This window comes from Sceloporus undulatus, chromosome 2 (assembly GCF_019175285.1).
Source record: "Sceloporus undulatus isolate JIND9_A2432 ecotype Alabama chromosome 2, SceUnd_v1.1, whole genome shotgun sequence".
In the NCBI taxonomy this organism is placed as follows: domain Eukaryota; kingdom Metazoa; phylum Chordata; class Lepidosauria; order Squamata; family Phrynosomatidae; genus Sceloporus; species Sceloporus undulatus.
This window is the reverse complement of record NC_056523.1, coordinates 63396840-63419259: the sequence shown is the minus strand read 5'-3', so window position 1 is coordinate 63419259 and position 22420 is coordinate 63396840. Positions and strand designations below refer to the sequence as shown.

The following is a 22420-nucleotide window of genomic DNA, read 5'->3' as shown; positions in this document are numbered from 1 at the left end:
CAAGGGCCATTCAGTCCAACCCCCTGCCATGCAGGAAATCTCAATCAAAGCATCCCCAACAGATGGCCATCCAGCCTGTGTTTAAAGACCTCTAAGGAAGGAGACTCCACTACATTCTGAGGGAGTGTGTTCCACTGTTGAGCAGCCCTTACTGTCAGGAAGTTCCTCCTAATGTTGAGGTGGAATCTCTTTTCCTGTAGCTTGCACCCATTGTTCCGGATCCTAGTCTCTGCAGCAGCATAAAACAAGCTTGCTCCCTCCTCAATATAACATCCCTTCAAATATTTAAACAGGGCTATCATATCACCTCTTAACCTTTTCTTCTCCAGGCTAAACATCCCCAACTCCCTAAGTCGTTCCTCATAGGACATGGTTTCCAAACCCTTCACCATTTTAGTCACCCTCCTTTGGACATGCTCCAGTTTCTCAACATCCTTTTTGAATCGTGGTGTCCAGAACTGGACACAATATTCCAGGTTGGGTCTGGCCAAAGCAGAATAGAGTGGCACTATTACGTCCCTTGATCTAGACACTATACTTCTATTGATGAAGCTTAAAATCACATTGACTTTTTTGGCTGCCGCCATCTCCCTGTTGATGTGTCTGTTCTGGACAAGGGTGCTTTTTTCTGGAACTGGAAGTGATAGATACTGACCATATTTGCCTTTCTGGAAGGAAGTGTGCTTAGTTTCTCATGCTTGGTGCTGTTTTCATGCAGTTTCCTGGAACTAGAATACTCCCATTTCTTATAATGGAAATATGCAAGGAATGGGCAATATGGCTCAGACTATCCCTTGCACTACATCAATCTGATAACAGTGTCTAGGAAGTCTCTGGGAAGTTTATTTAACTCAGGATTTACATCTGCCCCCTCCCTTTCAGGTTTTTTTTTAATGATTCTTATCAACCAAAATCCAATCTTGGGCAAATGCTTGATTCTTATCAGATGTGTTGTAGCCATATGTGCTGAGTGTTATTTTTATAGATAACATATGGTACTTTATATCAGATTGAAACTGTATCTCCTTGAAGGCCTCTTTGTGTGTATCACTGATTTCCACACACTTACTTCTGTCGCAGTAATTTTAATTTCTCTGCTTTATCTGTTGTCAAGGAGCTGTAGGCAGCATGAGTAGATGAGCATTAGTTCATTTTCTTTCTCCTTTGTAATAATGAGTGGTTTTCACTTGTTTAATTCTTGTGTTTATGACATTACTTTACTGGAAAATGAATAAACAGTCACTTGATTTCAAAGGGAAGAAGAATAGGCAGACATGAAACATTTCATGTAGCAGGTACCATGCACAGATGGCTTGTGCTCTCTTTCCTTTATTGGTGGGAATATTAGTTTTAATGAATTTTAGCAACAATTTATGTCATATTTCCTTATAATCAGCAAAAGCAAAATGTTGATACAGATGAAGGAAGCACATTTTCATTAGCAGGGGCTGCACCTGCACTGCAGAAATAGTATAGTTTGACACCACTTTAACTGCCCTGGGCTCAATGCTATGGAATTCTGGGAATTTTATTTTTTCTAGCCTCTAGTGTTACAACATGCTACAGTTCACAGACTTCCATAGCACTGAGCCATGGCAGTTAAACTGATGTCAAACCAGATTATTTCTACAGTATGTGTGCAGCCTAGGTATCCCATAAACCAAAAGTTGGTTTATTGATTTTTCATACCTGTTGGTAGTCGTAGATCCATAGGTACAATGCATTACTGTGTTCCTGAGCAACTGTCAGACATTTTTAGCTAGTTATTTCATCAGGATCCTGAAAAAAAAAAGTCTCCTCCATAATTTTAACAGCTTGGAGTTTTGGATTTTTAATCCAGGGAAAATATGAGCATAAATAATGAAACACTAAACTCCATTTGACTATAATTTTGCCTGAAAACAAATTCAAATCAAGACGTCAATAAATATCTTTGGGAAAACACTCTTTGTGGCTTATGAAGGAATTAAAATTGTTCTACTGTGTTGTTAACAGTACTTTGTTGTTGTTGTTAATTACCTTTCAGTCAATTCCAATTCATGGTGACCCTGTGGATGAGACATCTCCAAGGGGTTTATCATATATAATTTTCACACCTACCCAGGCACTGGATGGGATCAGACTGACATGGGTTAAAACTGATTTTACCACATGCACAATTGCTGCTGCACTGCCACCTGACCATCACCCAACAATGCTCTGGTGGCTGATTTTGATACTATGGAAGCTTTCTGTAGTACAGTACCAGAATTGGCTGCCAGAGCACTGCTGGAGGACAGGTGCTGGTCAGGTGGCAGTGCAGCAGCAATTTTGCATGTAGTAAAATCGGTTTTAACCTGTTCCAGCCCGATTCTGTCCTGTGCCCGGGTGGGCATTAAAATTACATGGGATAAACCCCCCAAGATTCCCTATCTTCTATTGCTCTGCTCAGGTCCTGTAAATTTATACCCATGACCTCCTTAATAGCATGCAGTCTTCCTTTCTTTCTACATCCCTCAACCTTTCCTAGCATTATTGTCTTTTCCAATAAATCATTCTTTCTCATGACGTGATCAAAGTATGACAGCCTCACCTTTATCATCTTGTCTTCCAAGGAGATTTCAGACTTGATCTGTTCTAAGACTCATTTGTTTGTCTTTTTGCCTATCCATGGTATCCTCAGCATTCTTCTCCAGCACCACTTCTTGAAGGAAGTGATTTTCCTCCTATCTGTTTCCTCACTGTCCAGCTCTCTGGTGATAGGAAAACAATGGCTTATGCAATACTAACATTTGTGCTCAGTTGGATATCTTTAGGTTCTTTTCTAGTTATTTCATAGCTGCCCTCCACACTTCTAGTCTTTCTCTTATTTAAGAAATATATACAGTATATAATATATAAGAAAATAACATTTGTTATTATTATTATTAATTTCTGCACTTGGTTTTATGGCAGAGACAAAATCTTCTGAAGGGGTTGACAAGTGGTCACAATGCAGTGTTGTTGATCCAAAATTTTTTACATTCATGTAAAATCATGAGTCATCCCTACCTCAGTATAACTACTTATTGCAGTGGTATCTTCTTTTCATTCTGGAAAAGACTTGCTTTAGCCAGCATGCAGTCCTGGGTCTCCTATTTGGCTCACAACCATTTTTCCTCTTTTGTATCCTCTGTCCAGTTTTGTCCCTGATCACATTCAAAACCTATCCCCATGACTGAATAGTTTTCAAATGACTACTGAATGACTCATACAAAGCTTGTGGGTTTGATGTCTGATCATTGTGAAAAGGCCTACGATTCTGGCTTGAAAATATACGAATCGTTGGCAAAGTACTGCAGGAGAATAATTTCTATTCAGCAGCAGAGCTGGGCAACAGTAGGAATCTGGGAAGATTCCTGCAGGGCCCACTGGCCTATGGACCTCTTTCTCCTCTTCACCATCTCAGCTTGCTTTTCCTTTGTTCATTTTGGGACAGATTATAATGGTAGTGAGAGCCAGCATGGTGTAGTGGTTTGAGTATTGGACTATGACAGATGATCAGGGTTGGATTCCCTGTTCAAGCATACATACTCTCAGCCTCAGAGGATGGCAATAGCAACCCCCCTCTGAAGAAACTTATCAAGAAAACATCATGATAGACTCGCCTTAGATTTGCCATAAATCAGAAAAGACTTGAAAGCACATATCATCATCAACAACAATGGTAGCATGAAGGAGGAGCAATAAGTGCAACCGCCTGCCTGCTTTCTTCCTGCCAAGCAAGCAAATGGTTACAATGATGACCATGAGGAACAACTGGTGCTGGTGACTATGCGAATGAGTAGGTACAGTCACTGAGGGATGGGGGGGCATGCATTTTAGGCAAGGGAGTAGATATTGGCTGCCACAGCATCCAAAATAGTACTAGATTTGTTGAATATCCAATTTGTCTTGCATAGGTGCATGGAAGAATGCTCTGTGTTGGGGAAGCACCACTGTAGGATACTGACAGCTTCTTGGCTACTCTTCTGAGCTCTTAGAGGTGGAACAAGGAGGAGCTATCTGTTGGTGTGACCTTGTAAGCACCAGCTAAGACTATTATGGTAGGTGAACCGCAGAGATCCATTGGTCAGGGTGTGGATGGTAGTTGGTAATATTTCCTCAGGATGTGTGACATTTTTAAGGTCACCCTTGCATTTAGCTATAGTTCCTACACATAACATTTGGAATCATGTACTTATGTTTACTTGTTTGTTCTTTGCCCTTTCATCTTGATTCCATATTTGAACATGGAAACTTAGGTCACTGAGACTAGCCACAATAATAAAATAGTTGCAGGATGTAGTCTTTAGTTCTAGCCTTTTGTTGCATTTGTTAATAAACTATGGCACATTCGGCACAGAATTGGCTTGTAAACCACATGGTACTTCTGGAAAAGACCACAAAAACTTCCTGTGGTAATATGGGAATATATTCTATAATTTACAAAAGAAACCAAAACAGATATAGCAAAGTGATTCTGGTTTATAGAGCAAACATAGTACTATGTTCCAGGCTCATTAAGAACCTAAGAACCACAAACATACATCAAGGGCATAATTTGGGTATAACTATTTTCTCAGGAATCCCAGAAAGATTGGCATTTGCAATTACTGTGCTTAGAATGTTTTTTGTTTCTGTCGATACTATATAAAACGAAACAAAATCCAGATCTCGATTTTGTAAACAGAATTACATTAACAATATGACTTAGATATCTGGGTTGTTTTCCATAGCCTGGTAAAGTTAGACACCAGCCCTTATTAACCTGAATGTATATTTTCTGGCTGAGTCTAAAAACCAACAGCTTGCTGTTCTCAAACAATAACTCCTCCACATGCCACATGGAATCTGCTTTGGAAACTGAGGCTGCATTTGCACTGCAGAAATAATCCAGCTTGCCACCATTTTACTTGCCATGACTCAATGCTGTGGAACTCTGGAAATTGTAGTTTTGTGAGACATTTAGCTTTCTCTGTTAGAGCACTCTGGTACCACAGAAAACTACATTTTCTAAAATTCCATAGCACTGAGCCATGGCAACTAAAGTAGTGTCAACCTGCAGTGTCAACTGCAAGCTGTTGATTTGTTCAGAGGAGGTTTGCCAGTGCCTTCCCCTAAGGCTGAGAAAGTGTGACTTGCCCAAGGTCACCCAGTGGTTTTCATGGCTGAGCTGAAAATCGAACTCTGGTCTCCAGAGTCATAGTCCGACACTCCAACTACTATGCCACAAATGTCATTGCAGCATAGCCAAATGTACATTTCAGTTCCATGTCTAAGGCTACAATGTTATATACATATTTAGCAGGGCACAGGTCCAACTAAATGTAAATATCACATTCAGAAAGGCAACTCACTCCCATCCCCTGCCCTACAATCATCATTTCTGCACTGTTCTTTCACTCAAAGGCCACCACTGTCTCACAGTATAGTTAAAAGGCAAAAACAAAACACAATTAAAATACATCAGAATCATCACAGAAAACAAATAAAAATCATAACAGTAGTTATCACTATCTAAGACAGCGGTTCCCAACTTTTGTTGGGCCATGACCCCCATTGTGGATGAAAGTCCTGCCCAGTGGCCTCCCTGATGGGTTGGGAGGCTAGAAAGGGGTGGGACTTCCAGCTGCCTACAAACCACAGTGGCCTTTGCAGCCCGAAATTCTGACCCTTCCCGGACTCTCAACCAATTAGGGAGGCTGCCAACTGGAAGAAGGGGCGGGACTTCCAGCCGCAAAGGCTGCTGGAAGCCCCTCCGCCTCCTCTTCCTCAACCCTCCTCCTCCTCCTCCTCCTCCTCCTCCTCTTCCATGCCGGCCAGGCCTGCTCTGGCCTGCCACGGCTGCCATTGGAGGAAGAGGGGGAGGCAGCCCCGTCCCCGTACAGTTCCAGTGCCAGTGCCAGCACCCTCAGGGAAGGGGAGAAGAAGGAGGCAGCCCTGTTCCCATCCCCTTCCCCGTGCAATTTCGTCACCAGCGTCGGCACCCACATGGAAGAGGAGGAGGAGGAGAAGGCAGCCCCATCCCCATCCTCTTCCCCATGTGGTTCTGGCGCCAGCACTGGCACCCACAGGGAACAGGAGGAGGCAGCCCTGTCCCCATCCCCTTCCCTGTGTGGTTCTGGCACCAGCGCCGGCACCCACTGAGAAAAGGAGGAGGGAGCCCCGTCCCCACCCCTTTCCCATGTGGTTCTGGCACTAGCGCCGGCACTCGCAGGGAAAGGGAGGAGGAGGAGGCAGTCCCTGTCCCCGCACGGTTCTGGTGCCAGCGCCGGCACCCACAGGGGAGAGGAGAAGCAGGAGGCAGCCCTGTCCCCCGTCCCCTTCCCCACATGGTTCCAGCGCCAGCACCGGCACCCACTTGGAAGAGTAGGCATTCCTGTCCCCATCCCCTTCCCCGTGCGGTTCTGGTGTCAGCGCTGGCACCCGCAGGAAAGAGGAGGAGGCAGCAGCCCCATCCCCGTCACTTCCCCGTGCGGTTCTGGCACCAGCGCTGGCACCCATAGGAAAGAGGAGGAGGAGGCAACCTCGTCCCCATCCCCGTGCGGTTCCAGCCCAGCACCGGCACCCATGGGGAAGAGGAGGAGGAGGAGGAGGCAGCCCTGTTCCTGTCCCCTTCCCTGCACGGTTCTGGCACCAGTAACAGCACCCGCAGGGAAGAGGAGGAGGAGGCAGCCCCATCCTCGTCCCCTTCCCTGTGTGGTTCTGGCGCCAGGGCCGGCACCCACAGGAAAGAGGTGGAGGAGGCAGCCCCGTCCCCTTCCTGTGCAGTTCCAGTGCCAACACCAGCACCCGCAGGGAAAAGGGGAGAAGGGGGAGGCAGGGGGGAATTCCAACCTGGGGACCTCCAAGAAAGGGTCAATCGAGCCCCAGATTGGGAACCCTTGATCTAAGACAGGGGTAGGCAACCTTTTTGAGCTGGGGGCTGGGTTGTTGTCCCTCAGACAACTGGGGGACCGAAGCCAAAAAATAAATAATTAAATTATTTTTTTAAAAAAAAATTAAATAAATAAATAAACCGGGACAAATGTAGGAAAACATTTTCAAATGGTGGACACTTTTTTTAAAAAAGTGGAGGACACACAAAAAAATTTGCTGATTTTTTAAAAAAATGTTAATATGTTTCTGAGGCGTTTATAGACAATTGCCCCCCTTGCCCCTGCGCGCGAGAGGCCAAAGGCCCCGGCAGCAATCGGTGGCAGGACCAGGCTGGGGCCAGTCCCAAGGCCTCGCCGGGCCGCATCCGGCCAGCGGGCCGCAGGTTGCCTACCCCTGATCTAAAACAAGGCAAATGTTAACCAAAAAAGATCTGTTGATGTGTAATGATGTTAAAAATAACACTATACCAAGGGGCAAGAAGCTGTATAGGTTTTCCAAGGGCTTGTCTACATTTGCTAGAATACTTTGGGCTGCCCCCAAAATATTCTGGCCCCAAATTCGCCCTGACTTTCTCCTTACCTGCTGTGGGTTTTTGGCAAACGATGGGCAGCTGCCTTCCCATATGGTCACTGAGATGACCAGTTCTGCCACTGCAGTCACTCGGAGGTCAGAATGAGGTGCCCAGGCAGGGACACTTGCAGGGAAGGGAGCTGGCATTTGTCACTGCATTTTAAAATAAATGCCTTTTAAATAAATACCTTTTAAAGCAAAAGGTAAAGCATTTTAATGTGGGACAAGAGGTGGAAACCCTGAATCAGATCTAGGCATTGTGAAAATAGCCGGGACCCAATTTGGGCTTTGGAGCCTGCATAATGTAAACAGCACACGTAAATCCAAATGGAAGGAATTTCAGAATCCAGCTGACACTGCTCCCTATGATGATCTTCCTTTATGGGACTAATTTTCCCTTTGGAAAAACAAAGGCTTTTGCTCTCTTACGTTTGGCTGGGCTGGTCATGGCTTATGGGGCTTGCAGTCCAGCAATATCTGGAAGAAAACAGTTGTTCACCTTTGCTATATGTGAATGTTGCTAGGTTTTTAAAATAAGGGACAGCCAAAGTTCATGACATGTAGGGTCAACAATTAAGAACCAGTTATTAGCAAGCTTGTGTTCTACTTAAATGAAAGTATTGATGACGGTTAATTTGAGAATCGACAGTTGGTCCTGAAAGAGTGGGCTGGAGGCACCCGTTTTTCCTCCTGAGCGACGCCGCAGCAGCCAAACCACGCGGCCTCCCTCTGCAGCAAAAAGAACTAGCTGAAAGCAGGTTCTTTTTGCTGCACATGGTGGGCGCCATGAGTGCGCCATTGGTGCACTGCCACGCATCAATGATGCAAGTGCGGCACCGCAATGTGCGGATGCTGCACCTCGCTTGTGTGATCATGGCGGCCCCTGTGTGGACAGGAGGTTGTCATGATGGCGCCATGAGGCCTTGGGACCATGCGGATGCTCTGCAATCCTGAGCCCTAAAATCGGCCCCAGACTGCCTCTTTCTGGTAATCTGTACTGGGCCATAACCATGTTTTCCCCTGTAACATATTGTTCACATTTGTAAATTATGTGATGCACACATTTCTGTCTTTATGAAGAGTCCACACCTCAAAATTAGGGATTTGTGGGGCACATTGTTCAATCTAGATAAATGGAGAAGCTTTCTGTGTTGCAATGTGGGTATCCCTTGTCATATGAGACACCTGCCAGTCTAACATGACGAAAGCTTTCTCAAATAAGGGATATAATAAGGGACACATTGCTACCCTAGTTATGGCTATTTATTGAAAGCACAGTCCATTGAAAAATAAACATATGTTATATAGGAGAATTTGTTGGAGACATTTCTACAGCTGGTGATGCTGTTATTTTTGAATGACAACATTTACTATAAAGCAGAAATGTGTGGCTCTCAGTATTCCAATGAGTCAAATTAATTCCATTATCTTTTATGGCAGAATTCTGTACAAGCTGTTTTGACTGAAGGTTTGCATCTGTGGTTACAGAAGACTCATTAACAGAATGATAGTTTCAAGCTTCAGTTTCAAGGATTTCACTTTTCTTCAAGGAGAAAAATAGTAAATTTTCTGTTTCAGCATATTTGGGTTTTCTTTCACAAAAACTCCCCTCCCAGCTAAAATGTGTATGCTTGAATTTCATTTATTTGAATTATGTGATCATAATTAACATCTTGTCTAAATGATTTCAAACAAGTGCTGCAGTTTCTCCTCCATTAAAACAATATTTTTTTAGCCTTCAGCTAAAAGGCATTAATTGGTATTTATGACTTTTGTTTAGAAAGTTTGTTTTGTCAATTCATTTTCAGAGTAATTGAAACAAGCTGTTGATATGGGCAGTAAAGGTGGATGTACAGCACTCAAGCCATGGGGAGCGCGTGGGGCGGAAGGGGTGGCACATCCTGTTCAATTGAATGGGCGCGTTTCCAATGGGGCTTGAGCATAGGTGGAATTCGCCTTACGCGGAAGGGTCCGGAACGGATCCCCCGCGTAAGGAGAGGGCCGACTGTATTACTGTCACATCTCAATTTCTGGTAATTTAATTAAACCAGTCACTCCAATGTGCCTATGGCGCTTTACAGATGGGCCCTATGGGGCACCATCGTGACGTGCTAGGGTTGCCTCAGGGCGTCCTTTACAGATGCCCCACAACCCTAGCTACAGATGCCCCACAACCCAATATGCACTGCCATTATGACGTCATGACCACGCCGCAGCCAAACGGCACAGCGCGGGTGTGACATGCTCACGCCACTGCAGGGTGCTTGTGGTGCCCTTTCAGCGGCACCAGAAAGGGCAGTGGGGAGCGCCTCGTTCCCACAGCCACAAAATGGGACCCCTTTCTCTCCCGGCAGCGGCTCCCTGGGGTGTCCTGGGGCATGAAGTCCCAAGGACACCCCTTTCCAGGCCGGGGGGGGAAGTGGCGTTTTGCCATTTCCCCGAGGCATGGAAAAGCGGTGGATCAAGGCCTCTGGGGCTGCCACTGTGGCTGCTCAAGCCCCAATCCGGAGGGGATTACGGCGCCTGCAGGCAGTCTGTATCCTGCCTATGTTAAAAGTTTAAAACCTATCAAGAGTGTGTTCATAGCTTTGTAACAGTTACAAATATAACTAAACAGCTTTGTTATTGGATCTCGCAAAACTGAGAGAATAAAGAATATCAGACTTGACCTAACATAGAAAACAAACAAGATTAAATAAGTATATATAATAATAATGACCGAGGGCACATAATCCCGAGAATCACTTAACTGTTAGAAATGTTTTTAATATATATTCTTTATTAATGAGAACTACAGGTACAACACTTTATTAATGAGAACTACACAAATATGAATCTATGTAATTGCAAAAAAGGTTTGCAACTTTGATTTTCTTTTTTAAAAAAATAAAAGTTTTAAAAAATATAACATCCACAAAATATAACATGGCTGCCCACCAACCCTCTTGGTAAAAAACCACCAGCTCCTCAAAGAAGCTGGCACATCTTTAGGCAATGCCAGCAGGAATAAACTGGTGGTGGTCTCCTCCTCCTCCTCCAGCAGTAGAAGGCTGTAAAGAAATGTGAAAGAGATGGGTGGTACCAGGCAACAGTGTCACTTCCCTTGATACCATAGGCTTGATCCTCTTGCTGATCCAAATGTACCCCTTTTAAAAGCACACACATAGATTTCACATTTCCTAGATTTCATCTCTTTTAAGAGATTTCCCATTTTTGGACTCATGCAGAGTAGCTGATTGCTTGCTCCATGCTCCCTGACATCTAAGAAAGAAAAATAGTGCTGTGTACAACAGGTGATAGAAACCAGTTTGTTAATACATTCAGAAGTTTTAAATTAATCTGGAGCATGTTGTTTGAAAAGCAGCAGGGTTTACTCTTTGTGAATTACAAAAAAAGCAAGGAAGGGGACATTAAATTTCCATCGTAGCTTTGCCTGCATTACAAGACCATCAGCCAGTTCTGGAGGTGGGGAGAATGGTATGGTTGGCAGCTTACTATCAAGACAGCCAAATTCTTATACAGTGTATGAGTGTTTTGAAGATTGAAGTATAAACACATTAACTTTATCTGTGGTGATCAGTCTCATGCTGTCAAAAAGTGTGGAAAATAATGGAAACAGCTGCAATCAAAATATGCAGGAGATTGATGAAGAGAAAGCAAAAATATAAGCAATTAATATGTTACTGTACATTGCAAAAGAATTTCACTATTTATCATGGCACTGGTGTTGTCTAGACAACTTTAACCAATAATTTATTCTCTGCAATAAATACAAGATAGACAGGGAGATTAATCTTGACACCACTGGGGTATGATTTCTTTGGAGTTCAGCATCACTCAAATGTTGTATGTGATTTTGGAGTAGTATGTAAAACCACTACATGCAATTGGAAATTCAGGGAACAGTAACAAAGAATGACTTACACTGGAAAACATGTGGATTCCAGAGCTTGATACAAAACACTATTTAGATCTGTTCCCTCTCCCCATTATTTCTGCTTAATATGCAGTTCAATCAGCAGGCATCAACAGTTGTTTTTGCATATTTGTTTTTAAGGGGCAGGATCTAACTGGGTTTCATGGTGTGGGTGCATGTGATACTACTCGTTTTACATACTACTCCTCTCTTTCTGCAGCCCTCTGTATTTATTTGAAGCATTTATTTATTGCCAGCTAGCCTGTCGTCATCCTCCACTTGCATCCTGAAAACCTGCTCTAGAAGACAGGAAATCTTTCTAGAAAAGGTTTTGAATTTTTAGAGGGCTGTAAGGGGAAGGGATATAAAGCACAGTGTTGCATTATGCCAAGATGTTTTAAGATAGCCAATGTTTAGTTTTCTCCTGCGGCTATTGTTTTAGCATTGCTGGTTTTATTTTTTCTCTTTAGTTAGTACTGTCCCATGGTTTAAATCTATTTGCTGTTTAGGTTTTAGGATTTTATGACTTTAATTTTGTTAACCACTCAGAGAAATACACTGAATGGCTGTGTTGAAAATAAATCTGTATATGAATAAGACATCAAACAGAAAGATGCAGGAATCCAGCCTTGATTTAGTGAAAAAAGAAAATAAAAGAAAGCCCAGCTGATGAATGCACAGTAAAAAAACACACAGTAAGAAAATACTTTTTCCCATAGTAGTTCAGAGATAGTCTGTTTATCCCATGTGTGAGCAAATCTTTGTTCTTGGCAGGTGCAAATCTTTGCTCCTTGCCTGTGTGAATTGAGATTCAAAACCTGCAATATTGTTTTTAAAATAAAATTGGAAAATAGTCCCGATCCAGAGCTGAAAGCGACAGCGGGATGCTGCTCCTTTGGGGCTGTCTGTAGAACCCCTTTTCTCCTTATAACTTCTTCCTCTCTCCTTTGCATCACCTCCTATGCTATTCTGAATGGTCTCCAAACCTGTAGAACAGATCATTGGAGGGCTATAGAGTAGATACAGGAGGTGTATTGTAGCTGCTGCTGCATGTGCCATGAAATCATTTCTAGCTTATGGTGATCTTTTCACAAGGCTTTCTTTTGGTGGGGGAGGGGGCACAATTTATTCAGAGGAGGTTTGCTATTGCCTTTCTCTGAGATCACCCAGTAGGTTTCCATGACTGAATGGGGATTCAAATCCTGGTCTCCCAGAGTTCTAGTCCAGCATTCAAACCATTGCACCATATTAGATCACAAAAGGAATGGAATCACTGAAAATCATTTCCCTTCTCCTAACAGAAGCCTCTGCTGGACTGTACTTTCCTCAAATGGAATAACACCAGTTACATACCTCAGAATATGTGGTGCACAAAAATAAAGGGAAGTACAAGGATGTATGATCATAGTCCAGATTCCTTTGTTGAAAAGTCCACTTATTTATATCATTCCTGTTTCCCCCCTACTGACATGCTCCTTCATATCAGTATATTCACAAGTCATATTCCTTTGTATATGGTACAGTACAATCAAAATAAATTATTTCTCAGGTAAATTACAGTACAATTAATTTCAATTTACCTATTATTTTAATTAATTGAAAATCAAACCATAATCTGTTTCTATGTCCTCTGGGTCTGATGTTTGTTAATTACAATTTTCCTTGCACATTGTTACTGCTTTGAGATTTTTATGTTCCACACATCTGGAAGAATAAGTTACAGAGTACGTTTGCACTGTAGCATTATTTATAGAGTAATCAGTGAGTATTGAGAATATTCACTGGGCTGCTTGTTGCCATTCTTACTATGGAAGGGTTTTTTTTTTTTGATACTATGCATTTTTATACTGCATGTATGTTTTATATGTAATTATGGAAACCAGAAATATGCTGAACTAGATAATTTGTTTCTTGTTTCAGCTATGCAAAGATGAATAATGAATTTAGAAGCCCCAAGTAAGTGAATAATTTCCCCGGCTGTATGCTGATTTCTTTCAGCATATGATATGCTAATATATTCAAAGAATCTTAATGAGCTTGTAATTAATCTTGGCATCATTATGAAATAATGAGAGATTTTTTTTTATTGATATCCACCTGAATTTGATATGTGGTGGCTGTAGGACTCCAGAAGAAATGTGTTTTGAACAGGTTAAACGGCCAGAACAAGACTGAGAGTGTCCTAAAGCTGTATTTGCTTTTGTAGCCAATGATTTGTCAAATACTAGGATTTGACAGGATGATGGTGAATTATGTTAAGTTTTACCATGGGTCACTGACTCTGAGAACTGACTTCTTCCTGCATTATTTGAACCCAGAAATACAGAAAAGGATTATTGCAGTTATAGTTCATTGCGAAACCTCAAACCATTAGCACCTGTGTGTATATGTGATAATATTTCATCAAACACAAAGAAGTGGCTTTTTTTGCCGTGCTGAAACAATTGGGCCTAGCAAGCTATCTATACATTTGTACTAGCATGGCTGTTTAGAGAACCTACTCAATTTCTCACTCTGAAGGGTCTCTTAAGAGCATTTGATGGGTATCTGCTCCAGAACAGTCATAATGACTTACTCCTATTGTGACATATACCACTGTGAAAAACTGACCAAAGAAACTCCCTGGAGCACCTACATATTACATGACTGCAGGTAGTAAGGACTCTCTCCTGCTAGCAGGAGGATGTGGGGTTTTATGCACCTTCTAATCCACCCCCTGAGGACGCAGATTCATCCCACCTCATGGGATGGCACTGGTGTTGTTCCACTTTGGTTCCTTCAAGGGCCATAGAGATGCTGAAAGCTCCTTTCTCTTTCTTTCCTTTCCTTATGCTTCAACATTCCTACTGGTGTAATCTATAACAAAAACCCTGCTGATCAGTCCAAAGGCCTATCTAGCTTAGCATCCTATTTCCAGTAGTGGCCACCCAGATGCATGTGCAAAGCTATCAAGCAGAACATGGAAGAGGCAATAACCTTCTTCAAACATTGTTCTTTGACAACTGGTCTTCTTTTCAGAGGTAGAATCCTACTGATTCTGGAGGTAGCTTACAGACACCATACTGTTGATAGTGACATTCTCCATGGATTTGTCATGGCTTTTTCAAACCATCCAAGAAGGTGATCATTATATTCTGCTACAGTCAATTTCATTGTTTAACTGTGTGCTATATGAAAACACGTTCCCTTTTCTCTGTTGCAAATCCTTGTCGTCTAAGTTGTCTGAACTTGTATTATTTTAGTATTCACATTCTCAGCCAATTCCTTTGGAAAAGATCAATTTCAATGTGTCTGTTTCATGATCGTGTTTCTCTCTTGGTGTGTGTACAACAGTTTGTCTATTTCTAGTTTTTTTCTGTTTTACATGAGACTTTTTTTCAATGGAAGCCTATCAGCAATGGTGTGGTATTAAGATGGTGACAACATGCACAGAAAATCAATAAGCTACATCTCTATACCCCTTTTGTGGTACTTACAAGCATACATAGGATTCATGACTTGTATATCAAGGTTTTGCTTATTGCAATAAGAACAATTCAGAGTAAAGAGTCTACCAAAAAAAGTGCTAATGATAACAGTATGTTCACATTGATTCAAGGGGCCCATTTAAAATGCAAACTTGGTTTTCTCTGACTGAAAAATATGTGTTTAATTATACTAGTGCAAGGGAGAGGAAAAGGAAGGGTCTCCTGAGATTAGCCCAGGTGTATGATCTTTCCAAAGACACATTCCTCAATCAGCCCTGGTAAAACAACTGGCTATTCATAGATTTTGGAGTAACATTCAAATATATCACTAGGTTAAGTACTAAAGGAGAATACATGATTTATTTAAGAATCAGCCCTAAAGATAATATTTCTAGTGGCCGAAGAATGCATTTGGTTTTACTTGTATGCTTACCATGGTTTTTAGAAGTTCCAGCAGAAAAAAAAATGTAGACACTCTGTGAACTAAAAGCATGAGAGAGAAATACTCAGATATGAAATTGGAATGTGAATTCTTAGGGGAGGAAACAAGAAGCTGAATTCATGAATGAATATTTTATTTGAAGGGCAAAATCACCAGATTACTTTATTTTGTTTTGTTTTTTGTTCTGAGTTTGTACATAAGCCTGAAATATGGAAAAGTGGAAATACCTGTTTATTCACACCATCTAATAATTCTTTTTAAAAGTTATCTGGAAAATTAGCAAAATACAAGGCTTATTTGTACGCCTGCATTAAGCTGATCTTAAAATATATTTGCATGTCCATTCAAACTTCTTATGCACCATTCCCTGCTTGTATATTCCAATTACAAATTTAGACAACAAATATAAAACTAGACACATTTTTCACACAACCAGTTGTAACTTATTGTGTGACTTTAAGTCACACAATAAATTTTAACTTAAATTGGAAGCTAATTTGGGTCTCATATTGAGAGAAAGGGTGGGATATTAATCAATGACTCAATATACAGTGGCACCTCCACATTTCCTGAGATTAGAGATATAGAATCATAGAATTCTAGAGTTGGAAGAGACCACAAGGGTCATCCAGTCCAACCCCCTGCCATGCAGGGAATCTGAATCAAAGCATCCCCAACAGATGGCCATTTACCCTCTGTTTAAAGACCTCTAAGGAAGGAGACTCCACTACACTCCGAGGGAGTGTTCCACTGTCGAACAGCCCTTACTGTCAGGAAGTTCTTCCTAATGTTGAGGTGGAATCTCTTTTCCTGGAGCTTGCATTCATTGATCTGGGTCCTAGTCTCTGGAGCAGCAGAAAACAAGCTTGCTCCCTCATCAATATAACATCCCTTCAAATATTTAAACAGGGCTATCATATCACCTCTTAACCTTCTCTTCTCCAGGCTAAACATCCCCCAATGTTTTATGGCATCCCATAAAATTGGAAAGACTGCAAATAAAAAATAACAAAAAACATAACAAAAGAAACCGACCACACTTGTTTTTAAAAAAACTGAGAGGTTACCTCTCTAGCAATCTCTAGGTCCTCCAGCACACCTCTATGGTCAACATCTACCAGAAATTGACCATAGAATTGTGCTAAGGGTCCTATAAGTGCCTAGAGAAGTGTTCCTTCTTGGAATCTCTAGGTCATCCAGTGCAACATCTAGTGAAAGTTGGTTATAGAGTTGCTTTGGGGGACATAGCGATTCCTAGAGAGAACACATTAACAAAATCTATGAATAATCAATTTTGCAAAAGTCAAAGTTGCAAATGTGGAGGGCTGACTTAAACAGAAAATCAATCTCTGCTGTTTGTCTTTTAGCTGTCACTAGTGCAGTTTTCTTTCTACTGTCTATGCTAGCAGGTTTATATAACAGTTTTTTCCACTATTCATTTTCTTCCTTTCCTCTGTTTTCCCTTCCTTTAATGGTGCTTGAACTTTCCTGCTTTTCACACCATTCATTCAGGGTGCTGTGCTTCACAAGAATGTGTTTCCTCCTCCCCACCCACAATTTGGGTGCTTTTGTCTTGTAAACATTCACTGTTCACTTCTAGTTAACGCACAAACTAGTCAAGTGATTGACATAATTGCTGCAAATGCCACAAATTTAGGATTAGAGAATACTGAGTCCAAGAAGAGTGTTTTGAGTAGCAGAAACAAATGGTGTGCACAGTCTTGCTACATAAAAACCCATTCCTGGTTATCCCAAGCTTTCTTAATTGTGATATATTTTAAGGTCATAAGGGCAGGTATTTTCCAACTCCTAACCCTAAAAAACTGAAAATCAGAAATCCTTGAAGATCTATCTCAAATCACCCAGAGATGTACCAGCAGATAAGTTATAACTTTTGAGCAATACTGCTGAAAAATAGTTTATTAATGTGATTCTTTGCAAATTTTGTTCTCAAAGAAAGAAGTAAGTAATTTTAAGAATCTTCTTATTGATGCCAGAGAATCTTTAAAAATTCAGCACAAAGAGTGTTTGCAGTTCAGTACTTGTTCTTGCAAAATTTGCATGTGGATTTTCTGCACAGAAAATACATTTTCTATACAGGAAAGAGCATGCTTTCTGTACAAAAATATATGAATTTTCCACAGAATTAGTGCCAAACTGTAAAAATTTTAATCAGTCCAGGATTCTCTTCTGCAGGATTTCCCAACATTCAAGGAATATGTTTTTCAACTATTTTTAAAAAATCTTTTCACATTTTTTTCAATGCCTAGTAAATATATTATTAAGTTCGGTTTTTTTAACCACCATACAATTGGAAAACCTTCCTGTGTTCACATCATTGTGCTACAGAAAGCAGCCCTCAAGTTTGTTGATTAAAAATGGAGGTAGGTAAGATCAGTAAGAAAATAATTTCTTTTAAACAAAAAGGAGGAAGGAAAGAGATTGAAGTATTTGGGACTTGCCATTTCAGGAAGGCTGTGCCAGACTGCCATCCACTGGAGTAGTACTTCCTTTCATACATCCACACCCATCCATACACCATTGAAGAATTGGGAAAGTAACTTTTAAAAAATAATTATTTACAATTATAGTTGCAAGGCCACCAAAGCCACTGCCACTATAGTTACAGATTTAAAATGTAACTCTTTATTTTTCAATTTCTCAAAGGTTATGTAAATAGTTGTTTTAATTACAATTTAAAATCTGAATTTTACAATCTATTCACCTGTAGTATGCAACACACCCTGCCCCCATCCTCCTTGATGTTGCTTCAATGCCCAGAATAGAGCAGGAGGCAGTAGCATGAGGCAAGGCACAAGCAACCATTTGGTATTCTTTCTCTACCTTTTAGCAATGCCAAATTTAAACTAGTAAAGGGACTAAAATTGGCAGCTACAGCACATTTTCCCTTGTAAAGTTACCATTGTTATCTTTGTTATTGGAAAAACTAACCACAAACAACTACTTGTTTGTAACTAATTCCTTCTAAATTCTGGCAATATTTGATCTCATGAATAGTAGTCCAAATGTATTGGTGCCAGTTTCACTGAACCACACTGACAGAGATAAATCACTTTCAGAACACACATTGACATGCAACTGAAATAGTTCTGTTTTAATGATCCTGATATAATGTACAGGATAAACAGCTCTGAAGTAGAGACTTGAGATACATTAAAATTACAGCACTGTTGCCCCAAAGATCAATAGAATAGATTGCATCAGAGGGTGGTTGACTCCCCATCTTTGGAGGGCTTTAAATAAAGGTTGGATGAACATTTTTCAGGCAAACTTTAGTTTTAGATTTCTGCATGGGAAAGGGTGACCTACATGGCCTTTGTGGTATCTTCTCACTCTGGAGTCTGTTATTTATTACTCTAATTTACTGTACATTGTAATATGTTCTAAACAGAAATTATATATCTTGAATTTAAAAAACAATGCATAATGATGTGACATCTTTTAAACTCTAGAGGCATGATTCAAATAATTATCCTACATTCAGATTTTTTTTCCCAAACAAAGCAAGATAACAAATCTTACTGCTTAAGCTCCTGCTGTGATGTCTGCACAGGGTTCCTGGTGGCTATAGAAACTATTGTTTATGCTTATAGCACTAATTAGGCCTTATGGAGGTCCTCTATAGTGTATGCATGCTGGCATAGTACCTTAGGAAGAAACTGTGATAAAAAGGACTTATGATACTGATGACAGAAGCCCATTTTAAGTCAGATCAAAAACCCTGAGGGCTATGTATCCACTTCAGAATGAGCTTTAGAGTAATAAAGTTAGAAGATTGATTCTTTCCCCATTTAAGTTTTGTGCCATCAAACTACACTGATCTTATATGCACAACTCATGTCTAAAGAAGAACTGTATATTTTTCTGCCAAGAAATTCTCTTCCCCCCCCCAAAAAAGCCCATTTCAAAAATATATTGAAGATCAAAGTGTTGCTTTTTGTGTCTCTTATGTGTGTGTGTCTTTTATGAATGGATAAAAAGGTCACTTTCTTTTTTGTCCCCCCCCCCCTCTTTTAAGAGGTAGAGTGGGGGAAAGAAAGACAGAGTAATGAAAAACATGAAGCTTGGGGTCTTGTGTCTACCGTTGCTTGGGTGACATGATGATTAATATTATATGTAGGTTTCCAGATGTTGAAATTTTATCCCAATTTTAAAGTATCTCTAGTGTTTAACAGAATATGCGTGGAGTATAGCCTTTAACAAAGTTCTCTTTCATAAACCTAGGCTCTCATTGAAAAACAGAATCCAGAGAAATATGTCAAACTGGGGAGCTGAATGAACAGAAATTCCAAGAAGGAAAAGAAAGAGAGAAAGAAACCCATAGAAGATAAGGGGAGCTAGATTTTTGCCATACTTGCTTAGGAAGATTATGGATAGACACCAAGTGTTATATTTACACTCCATGAGCACAGTCCTCTTGGTGCTTATTTGGACTGGCATCTCAGAAGCTCAGAAGGATTGCACAGGTGTGGAGTGTAAACAGCTGGAAAATTGCATTGAAGAAGTGCTTGAGCCAGATGACTGCTGTGCTTCCTGTCTACAGCATGGGTGCACCTGTGAGGGTTACCAGTACTATGACTGTGTCAATGTAGGATTTATCAATGGCAAAGTCCCCGAAGGGCAGTCTTATTTTGTCGATTTTGGAAGCACGGAATGCTCATGTCCCAAAGGAGGAGGCAAGATCAGCTGCCAATTTATGCTTTGTCCAGACCTGCCACCTAACTGCATTGATGCTGTGCTGCCATCAGATGGGTGCCCTCAGTGTGGAAGAATAGGCTGTGTACATGAAGATCAGAAGTATGCAGCAGGACATACTTTCCATATGCCACCTTGCAAGGTATGCCATTGCCCCAATGCAGGAGGAGATCTCATGTGCTATCAGCTCCCAGACTGTAATGAATCCACATTAAATTCCCACAAGCCTTCTGATGCTGGAGAAGCTGAATCAGAGAGACACTATGACGATCCCTACAGTTATGATCAGGAAGCACCAGAGGGAGACACCCTTCAGGTGGAACCTCCTAAAAAGTACTACAGTTACTCAGCACATACAGAACAAGAGAGCCTTGGCCAAGAGCAGAGTGAAGATTATGACTATCTTGCAAACAGTGTTACTTCCCCTTCCATAACCCATCCAGTTTCTTACCCAACTGCTGTTTCACTGACAAGCACAAATGTCCCCACCATGCACCAGTCTGAAGATAGTCAAACCACTGAAAAAAAGGAGGAAAGGATTTATATAAGTACAGTGTCAACACCCAAAGGGCAGCAGACACATTATAAAATCACCACTGCTAAGAGCATCGTAAAAGGGAAAAAAGCTGCAGTTACCACTGAGATACCCAGATATATGGCAGAAGGTGAGGGGAAGCACCTTGCCCACCGAGAGATAAATGAGCAAGAAGAGAATGCCCGATTTAGAATCAAAATGAATATGAAAAAAGACAACAAACAGAAGGAGAACAAATTATCGGTCTTAAAAGAGGCCAATAGTACTCAGTTCCCTGGGCTAAACACTTTGCAGGAGAAAGGAGATGATTTCCCGCAAGTCAAATTTAATCCAACACCACCATCTTTTATTGCTTTGAGAGAAGACAACAACCGGATATCACAAAAACAGTCTCAGACACTTTATCATTACCAGCCTGATGAAGACGTAGATCCCAATTCTGTTCATACTTCCTCCAAATTGCCACAAGGTAAGGTCCCATAAAGCTAAATCATTCTAAAAAATAGAATGGAATCTTGGTTTTACCTACCTTCTGCATTGTACAGCCTGTCCAAAAATTATCTTTACAATCTGAATTCTATATACAATTGAAATTGTAAAGATAATTTTTGAATACCCTGTAATACATCTAATGAGATTGTGCTCTTGCTTGATTCATTCTCAGTCTTAATGGCAAATATAACATTTTGAGTTTCTACTGAACTGCTGTTGCTTTGGTGGGTCTGTTTCAGAGTGGATATAATTTCAGTAGCAACATTTCAGAGTGACTTAACAGCTTCAGCATAGATAATGACGCAACAGTTTTGCCTGGATATTTATTTAATTCTTCTGTAAAATATCCAGTACTGAATAGCTGTCTGATGTGCTTTAATTCATAAATTACTCTTGCCATTGTTATCTAATATCATACAGCTGCCTGTTTGTAAATGGCAAAAAAGTCCAAGTTTGTGTATGGTTATAAATAGTTATAAATACTAGAATTATAGTTATAGAATTATACATACTAGAGAAAATGCTATTAGTTGCGACTATATTCTTAAAAAATTAAGTGCTACTAATATCCTTGACAGGTGTTTATTAATACAGAATACTCAATAAAATACCAGTTTGTAAATATAATTTGTAAATAGTAGCTCTTTAAATGTGATTGAGTCTGGATCACAGCGATTCTCACAAACTTTTTGTACATTTCAGGATATAACTTTATGATGCAATATTCCTGGCTCATGAGCAGTGTCAGGATAGTTCTTTGTTGCAGAGGTTCTTGGGGACCTGGTGATTAATATGGAAGGAAATTATCATATATTTTGTTCTTGTGTGAATGATTTGTGCAGTTATCCCCCTGCTGCAGAATAATGCAAGGGTTTCCATGCAATTTTGTGCCACTGTTCACACTGTGGGACTCTTCAGAAAAATATGCCAAAATACATGTGCTTTTTCTATGCAGAAAACTCACAAATGCACACTGACATAAACCCACATGATCTAAACTGCCACCTGTAACCACTCAATTACAGAAAGCTCATACAAACACAGAATACTATAGGCCTATGTAGTAATTACCTAAAAAGGTTCATTCAGCAAATGAAGAAGGGAGTAGGATAGCCTGCCCACCTTCATCCCCAGTTCCAGAGAGAGATAAGTCTGAATAGGAAAGCTCTGCACAGAGTGAGGACTTTGACTGGTTTTGGTTCCTCATCATATAGAGAACGTCCATGTACATGCTTTCCTGTTCAGACTTGTCATACTCCTCTTGAGAAGAATGGCAGAATGAGGACAGGGAGGAATGGAGCTTTGCATGTGTTTCTTGGATATGTTGCTTGGATTTGTTTAGATAATGACTTATATATTTTGGAACAGTCTGGAGGTCTACAACAAAACGAAGAAAAAGAAAC

At 40.8% G+C, this 22420-nt stretch overlaps 1 protein-coding gene across 3 annotated transcripts in view; it reads left to right on the top strand.

Moving 5' to 3' along the window:
- Positions 1-22420, top strand: part of FBLN2 (fibulin 2) — a 208492-nt gene that overhangs the window by 45266 nt on the left and 140806 nt on the right. The window contains exons 2-4 of one of the 3 annotated variants that reach the window (XM_042452149.1): positions 3921-4064; positions 13286-13321; positions 19520-20994. In XM_042452149.1, coding sequence (XP_042308083.1) covers positions 19665-20994 — 1330 coding nt within the window. In that variant the 5' untranslated portion in view covers positions 3921-4064; positions 13286-13321; positions 19520-19664. The remainder of the gene's footprint in view (positions 1-3920; positions 4065-13285; positions 13322-19519; positions 20995-22420) is intronic. The other 2 variants (XM_042452151.1, XM_042452150.1) reach the window with 2 other exon arrangements.